Source organism: Prosopis cineraria, unplaced genomic scaffold (assembly GCF_029017545.1).
Source record: "Prosopis cineraria cultivar Desert tree isolate PC_DT_omini unplaced genomic scaffold, ASM2901754v1 PC5, whole genome shotgun sequence".
Taxonomy (NCBI): Eukaryota; Viridiplantae; Streptophyta; class Magnoliopsida; order Fabales; family Fabaceae; genus Prosopis; species Prosopis cineraria.
The window spans coordinates 39,393,160-39,401,468 of NW_026555336.1; the positions used below are offsets into that span (position 1 = coordinate 39,393,160).

The following is an 8,309-nucleotide window of genomic DNA, read 5'->3' on the forward strand; positions in this document are numbered from 1 at the left end:
TACATGATTTTTACCATAGCTATGTAATTGAAAAAAAAAAAAAAGAATTAAGATGGTAGTACTATTATCCGGTACTCAAATATAATGTAAGGAGTAATTCTTTACAGTTTGAGTTTTCATATGTATAACTTTAAATCTCACCTTTTGTTTTTACTTAGAAAACTTTTACATCGTGTTGCTGGCTATATATATATATATATATATGAATTAATTACGGAAGGACCCTGAGATTTTTATACTCGTTTGGGAGATGATGGAGGCATTGCCATCCAACGTGCTGTAATTATCAATCACGCGCCACCATCTGTAATTATCTCACGTAGCCAGCAATGTGATCTTTCATAGCTAGTAGAAAAAGGAACAAGGATGATGGCCGCAAAGAAAGAAAAGCGAGTGATATTGAAAGGTTGGCGCTCTCTTGATTTTCTTTTCCTTTTTTTTTTTTTTCAAATTTTGTTCCATTAAAGGAAGCAAATCAGATCACTTTTTGAGTTTTAATTGCAAACTACTATTTTGCATAATTCTTTTGATTTTATAGGACATATATCTCGAAACGGAGGGGCACACTCAGAGAGAGAGAGAGAGAGAGGTAGAGAGAGACAGAGAGAGACAGAGAGAGGTAGGATTAATTAACTTGAAAGGCCACTAACATGAATGGAAAATTTTGGGTGGAAACCTATGTAATTAATTAATTAATTTTGTGGCGAAAACAACGTGTTTATAAATTCATAAGGGTGGCGGATACAAGTGGATGCTTCAAGGAGTAAGCAAAATAATGCAGCGCGTGGGGGACTAGCTAGAAACTCCAGAGGTGATTGGCTTCAAAGATTCACGTATAACATGGGGAACTTACGGTTACAGTGGCCTAATTAATTGATGATCGCAAAGTGCTAGTGCAAAGTATGGCCCGGCATGATGGCAGCATCCAAGACCCAATTTTTGTTTAAAAAAAGAAAAAGGTATAAAGATTAAGAGGAGAGAGAAGAGAAGAGATTGCTTTTTGGCATTTAGTGAGAGAGAGGACATTGCAAGATTATAGGAGGGAGGAGGAGACGGTGGGGCCGGTGTCGGCGGCGGGGGTGGCGGTGGCGGTGACCTTCTCGCAGCGAGGGCACATGGTGAGGGTGGAGGCGGGGAGCGGGTGGCAACTGTGGGGAGAGATCACGGTCGGGGGACCCACTTTCATGGCCCTGAGCTGCTCCACCTCCTTGCGCAGTCTTCTGTTCTGCTCTGTCAGGGATCCGAACCATCTCTTCAAGTACTCGCACTCCATCTCTGTCTGCTTCAGCTTGCTCCTGCACCAGTACTCTTCCCTTGTTACCTCTCCATCTCAGTATTATTCTCCTCACATTATTCTACTAGATTTGTACCTTCACTTTTCATGTTTTATAACTCTCGTGAGTCAATTTCCCATTATATTATTTTTAGGTTATCTGTTCTTCATGAATTTTTAAATTAATGAGCAGCACCGCTGGCGGACCTGTGTTGTTATGGTGACCTTGTCACACTGGGCAAAGTCAAAATATTCAAGATTAAAACTATATAACACCGCACATTAGAAAAGTTAAATAAATGAAACAGTGTACGGAGGACATGAACGTATTTCAAAGAGATAGGATATGATATTAACATAATATTGATAGAAAATGAAATTAATTATTGATGGCAAATTAAATAGCTTTTCAAGGACATTAAACGTGCAATAAATAGTAGCATGACGGTCCTTGTGCACAACTACTGGTTACAAGCTGTAATCCGCGGAGATCATTACAGGGAAAAGAAACGTGTCATAAAAAAGCAGTAAATGAAAACGAAACAATTCCTAAATTTTGTGATATTATATAGTGCTAGCTAGTGTGCTTCTTGCATGATGGATAGGCATATGAATGCATGAAGGATTTACTAACATTTAATGAATAGTGATAACAAAATGGCAGTAATGCGAAGGGAAGCGTGGAAATGCATGGAAATTGAAGGAAAGAAAGAGAAATGAAAGGAGGGGAAGGAGTGGTCAAAGGAAGAGTAAGGACTAAAGAAAGAGCACACGAGGCTGAACATACAAAAGTCCATAAATGCACCCTGCTCGCCATCATGCCGCCTCCTGCCCTCTTTCTTTCCGACATCCTCATCATTCTGTCTTCCCCTTTTCCTCATTTCCACCCTCCCCACCATCCTCTAATTACTCCCACCCTCTCCCTCTCTCTCTCTCAACTTATACTTCCATATACGCACTGCAATGGTGCGCATGTAAATACTCTACAACGTTAACATTCATTTAAGTTGAGAGAGAAAACAACACACCTGCACCCTCTGATCTTGTATATGGCAGATGGATAAATATTGTCACGCTATATGTATTACCCTAACAAGTCAAGTCCCTTTCTGTTTCTTAATTTCCCCTCAACTACTGAACATTCATTTTAACCACTACTCTATCTCTATGCAGGCGTGTGTTTCCCCAAGGAAATCAAATGCTCCCAAAGCAGCTCTCTACAGCTACTTTCCCAACTAGGGATTGTTAATAAATATATATAGACAAAGGGTTATAGATGAAATGATCAGGTTATGAGGCATGCCGCTTCTTAATTATTTTTGTCTCATTAAAATTTTGACCCAGACCCACGCCAAAAGGAAACGGCATTTGATAGTAATAAATCAGCTGGGGTTACATAGTATACCTGGCCCTACGGTTCTGAAACCACACTTCCACCTGCCTGGCTCGCAGATTCAGCTGCTTTGCCAATGATTCCTTCTGCTTCTGCACAACCCCCAAACATCTCCTTTTAGCATCATCAATCAACTCCCATTAAATTCTCTCCAAATGAACACTCTTCAAGCACTAAACTCTTAATTTTGCCTAGATTCATAGCGTGCTTCAAATAAAGAGAGTTACTGGGTTCAGAGTGTGGTTTTGTCTGAAGCTGTCCTCGAGGAGACGAGACTGTTCCTTGGTCAGACGGAGTTTCTTACGCGGAGGACCTCCTCCTCCGTTACTGCTTTCTTCTTCCTCTTCCATTGTTATCCATTCCTCTTCTGATGACGGTACTCGGTTCATGTCCAACTCTCTCACTGCACATTAACGTAACATCACCATATTTAATTTCTACATATATATCTTCAACCTTTCTTTTTGCTTCTTGACTACTTATGTACTTCCCAAAGTTTTAATTGGAAAAAAGAGGATCATCTACCGGAATATTAATATCTCGTTCAAGATATATATATATAAACTCTGAGTTGTGACCTTCCTACAAGCTATAAACAATTTTTCAAAAGCAGAGAAAAGACATACCGCACCAAACCTCTAACGACAATCATGAAATTAAGAATTGAATTTAACCTTGTTGTCAGTATACAATCGTAATCCTTTTGGCTTCTTACCGACAAATAATTCTTGCGAAACGCGATCGTGGGAAGTGAATGAATAAACCAAGAAGAAAGGTGAAAGATAACAAATTTCCACATAAAATTAAAGATCAGAAATATACAAGAGAGAAGATCATGAGAAGGGGCAGAAGAAGTATGTATATATGTAAAAAAAAAAAAGTAAAGATGATGACCCGCAGATAAAGGAAGACGAGGAGGAGAAGCAAGGCCAGGGACAGATATGGTCAATTCCAAGCCGGAAGAGCTTCTAGGTGTAACCGCCATGGAAAATGATAGAGGACAGATATATTTATATGTATATATAAAGCAAAATCTTCTGGAGAGAATGAAAAAGATGGTGCTGGTGAAGGAGAAGGAGAAGATTGATCTCTCTCTAAGAGCAGAGGAAAAGGTAAAGCGACAAACAGAAGGAGACAATAACATCCATATATCTGAAGGAAAGGAAATAAGAATATAGTGGAGGATATATCTATATATACTATGAAATAAAAAAGGTGAACATAGAAAAGTCAAATAAATAGAGAGGATACGCATATTAATTAACAATTAGTAGCCTGTATAAATGAACCCTGGGAAATTTAACTGAAAAGGTTGGTTTTAGTTCAAAGGGTCGAGACTCCAAAGAACTGCTACTATTAACAAGAGTTTTAATTAGGGTTTCTGACCGAGGTCGTCAAAGTCAAAGAACAGTATGTGACCCGTTGATGGGTGTCACGTGGCAGCAAAATAATGACGCCCATAAATAATTGAGAATCACGTCTAAGGATTTAGGAAGAAGATTTTCCTCACCATTAACAAGTCTCGTTTAAAAATTAATAGACTGATTATAAAATTTATATAATAATAGGAACTAATATTAGTAACTTATTTTATTAATTAGTACAAAATTTATTTACATGGAGTACTTTAGATTATGACTCTCTAGTCTGTACTCAACAGTGCACTCACGTTAATACTTGATATATCGTATCCCTTTTAAATATAAAATTATCTTGGCTAAAATAATTATAGTTTTGTTCACATTTCTATCAATAATTATTTTATTAGTATATAATTTGAATAGTTCTTAAATTATTACTCCTATCTATCTATTGTTTCAAAGAGATTTTTAAAAAGATGAACACTTTGATAACTATGAAGCTAGTTTAAAATGAGAAGTGATGGAGAGTAGCAACAATTAAAAAGGTTGAGTTGAAAGAGGAGAGGAAATGAAATAATTGGCCACTCTCTGTCTCTGCCTTCACCAACCAACCACTTTCATTGCCCCCACACCCAAACACAACAACAATCACAAGCTTTTCACTTTTCAGACTCCTCTGCATGCAGCAAAAACAAATACTCCTATTTGGTGTTAATCTTTTTAATAAAAATATATTATAGTATGCATACGAAGTTTCAATAACACCTTCGAGTTCGATTGGTTTGATCTAAGAAAGCCAAGACGAGGTCAATCAGAGTAGCACTACTCAAACACCTGTACTATAGTGTAATCTCTATTTATTAATAATGACGTTAACAAAAATTTAATCCCCTGTAAAAGGATAAGACAATTAATTGTTAGTCATTACATCGTCAAAAAGAAAATGAAAACAAATTCACAAATCTATACGATTTGAGTTGGGTTGAGAAAATCTCAAGTTCCTAATTCATGTGAAGATGAATTGAATCCAATCCATTTCCTCTCGGTTCATATGAATCGGATTAACGTATATTTTAACCTTTAATTTTCTCCCAGCATATAGTGATTTATTTTATAATCTATTCACATAAAATCTGTTTATAATAACTTTATATACATAACATCAATAGCAAATGATGTCCTGAATACTATATATTGGTTCGAGTTGAAACATATAGAGTATGTTTTGAATGGTAAATTTGCGATTTTTTTCTCTGTATAATAAAATAATTAATGCATATATAACTTATATGAAGAAGTATTAACCTATGCTACATCTAACTTATATATAGACTAAGAAAGATATTATTATCTGCATCACTAGTTTGGTGGCAGGAAAAAGAGAAAATCTCTGGCCACATGTTAATTAGAAGATTCAATTATGTGCACCAAATTATAATTTCTTGTTTTGGTAATTGAAGTTTCATGAAATAGAAAGGTAGGTTGTATGCAACATAGTGATCACCTTTTCACATTAATGATCATGTTATCAACATATAACATTCAATGAAACAAACTAATTACTATGGCTTGGCTTAGATGGAGAGAAAATTGGAAGAAAGTAGGGAGGGGAGAAAATATCCTTAGTAGTTTTATTTTTTTTACTATTTTTGAAAGTTTTCTTCCTAATTTTCTCTCCCCTCTATTTTTCTCTATATCCGAATAAAGGATAAATCTACTTTGTTTGATAAACAAGCTGGAAAATTTCGGACAAAATTGTCTCACAAATCATTACAAAGGACTGCAATAATGAAACGCATCATTTCTAAAAATAGGCTCTCATTATGTTGAGTCTGTAATATATAATCACTAGTAAACTTAAACTTCAACAAATTCATATAATCCTGGACAACTCATCCGATCTACGTCAAGAAATATTATGACACAGGACACCTATCAATCACATCTTGGGGTTAACGGGAAAATAGACAAATGAGGAAAATTTGCGAATGTGAATTCTATCACATAAGGATTTTGAATTAATAAATAAAAATAAAAAAATATTGGAAGCAAAGATGCAAATCTTATTATTTATATATTTCCAAGCCTTTCGGGTCTCTTTTTAACAATTTATTATCCAATCATCATTGTGTTCACCTGACAGTTTCATATTAGGTCACGTGGAATTTATCTTTATTTACAATTTCATAGATTAAATGTTTTTAATGCCCTTTTACTTTACATGACTGGGCTTATTTTTATATGTATTATAAAAAAAAAAACTTAGGAAATGAAATTACAAACTTAATAAGTTATAAACCTCCATTATTTTCTTGGAAACAATGGATTATCTTTTCCTACTAGAATCAACATCATGCTTCATAGTCTATCAGCTCCGAGTTCGAATGAAGGGAGGTTTAGAAACATTTCATATTCAGCTTACTTTTGCTCTGGTATTCGCATTTTAGCAAGATCGATCCGTTGGCTAGATAATTTCCTTCTTGTTCCAGTTATGATTGGTCTCTTCTTGTTGTTGACGTTTTTTCTTATGCGATTTTGGTTGTATTTTCTAGCTTGGTTGTGTGTTTTGATTTGGCTTGTCTGCAATTAGTTATCTTTTTTCTCTCTAGTGTGCTTGGCCTAAAGGAATGGTGTCACTATTTTCGCGGGCTTTAGTATCGCAATATTTTTACTTTGTTTTTGATAAAGTTAGCTTGAAAAAATTATAGATAATATGAACAATTTATAAATAATATGATTTAATATACATTTTATATTATTACGCTTCACGCGACCCTTATTAGGATGAGATATTAAACACTTACTCTTATTTTGAAATCAGAATATTAAAACATTCAAAGCCGAGAGTTTTAAGAAAACAACATATTGGAATATAATTAGAAAATAACATAATTGCTTCAATCTTTTTAAAATTAATTGAATTTTAATTTGTAATATTTTCAAAATAATTATTAAGTATATCACATGATTTTCTCACAAGGCTGCATCCAGGGCGTTGGATGATGGCATGATGCAATGAAAGCTACGTTAGTGTCCAAGTCACAGTCCACTTTTGCCGTTCCTCGGTAAACAAAAAACTAGATTATTATATAACTTTCACTCCTTTTCATTAAATTTGTCCTTCAAGATTCAAGTGCATAAATTTAAAATATACAAAAATATCACTTTACTAAATTTATGTCTTATTTAATTGGGTTGAATATACTATTTAATTGTATCAAATAAACTTGTTAAATTATTGGTTTAAACAAGGGTAAAACAGGAAGAGTATGCATTATTAAATATTTCTTTAAAATTATAAAAAGCCTCATAACATGCAACAAAAATTTCACCCCTAAAAGACTTGGAAAGGAGGGAGTAGTTTGTATCATTATGAGGACAAAAGTAACAATATTTTGAATTTAAAAAAGAAAAAGGAAAATAACATCAACCCACTCATACTTACTATTACATGTTTATTTATCAGTACCTCTCGATCTTGAGGTTAAGCGATGGTGGGTCAAAAACTCGAAACGAAGAAGATTAAGGATATGAAAGATTTTTTTTGTTGTTGCTTAATTAGTACTCCTTCCGTCTCCAAAATATGAGACATTTTTGGATAAAATTTTACATACCAATAAGTTTAATTAAATACACTTAATAATTTTATTTTTTCAAAAATAAAAATACAAACTTCTAAAATACCCTCTATTTAACATATTAAAAAGAGGAAAGGAGGGACAGAAATTAAATAAAAAAATAATAATAATATTGAAAGCATTTTATTTAATAAAATTTTAATATTTTCAAAGTGCTTTATACCTTATGGTGCCAAATCTTCTCAAAAGTCTACTACAGCTTAGAAAGGGAAGAGTATTAAGTATGGGTATGAAGTTTTGCTAAAAAAATAGTATGAAAAAAAAAACCAGTAAAATTGGATAGCTTTTCCTTCTATTTGACATGAAAAAAACTAAACATCTGAAGAGGATAGAAAGCATCTGGAAGAAATTGACAAGAAGGGAATGATGACCAAATAAGGACAAGAGGCAAGATTTTTGCAAAAGTGAAAAAGCAGAAATGCGTGAGGAGAAGAGTGACATGATTATGACGGGAACGAGGGGAGATAATGGGAAGGGGACAGCACAGAGAACACGGGGAGAGGTGGACCCACCTTGTGACCACTTGGTGGGGGGCTCCCGAGCATAACTCTGCCTCCACTGTCCCCTCTAATCACTCACCAAATCATCCTTCCAAGCCATTGCATCTCTCTTTGTGTAACTTGTAATCATAGATCAACCGAAAC

The 8,309-nt window shown here is 34.5% G+C and overlaps 1 protein-coding gene across 2 annotated transcripts; it reads right to left on the minus strand.

Annotated features, from left to right (window-relative positions):
• Nucleotides 1–686: 686 nt before the first annotated feature.
• Nucleotides 687–3,797, minus strand: LOC129312121 (homeobox-leucine zipper protein HOX3-like). 2 transcript variants are annotated; one of them, XM_054954715.1, is made up of 4 exons: nucleotides 3,561–3,797; nucleotides 2,894–3,069; nucleotides 2,679–2,758; nucleotides 687–1,295 (listed from the first exon to the last, which is right to left on the minus strand). In XM_054954715.1, the coding sequence occupies exons 1-4, from the start codon at nucleotides 3,649–3,651 to the stop codon at nucleotides 1,034–1,036; spliced, it is 609 nt and encodes a 202-aa protein (XP_054810690.1). In that variant the 5' UTR covers nucleotides 3,652–3,797; the 3' UTR covers nucleotides 687–1,033. The 2 variants fall into 2 exon arrangements, with proteins under 2 accessions (XP_054810690.1, XP_054810692.1); XM_054954717.1 differs by lacking the exon at nucleotides 3,561–3,797 and adding an exon at nucleotides 3,382–3,479.
• Nucleotides 3,798–8,309: the final 4,512 nt, after the last annotated feature.

Excerpts from the sequence above, each read along its gene's own strand:
- LOC129312121 (XM_054954715.1), bottom strand. The coding sequence starts at position 3,651 with ATGGCGGTTACACCTAGAAGCTCTTCCGGCTTGGAATTGACCATATCT. Across the intron at positions 2,759-2,893 it reads AAAACCACACTCTGAACCCA|AAGCAGAAGGAATCATTGGC; the intron begins GTAACTCTCTTT and ends GGGGTTGTGCAG. Across the intron at positions 1,296-2,678 it reads TTTCAGAACCGTAGGGCCAG|GAGCAAGCTGAAGCAGACAG; the intron begins GTATACTATGTA and ends GTACTGGTGCAG.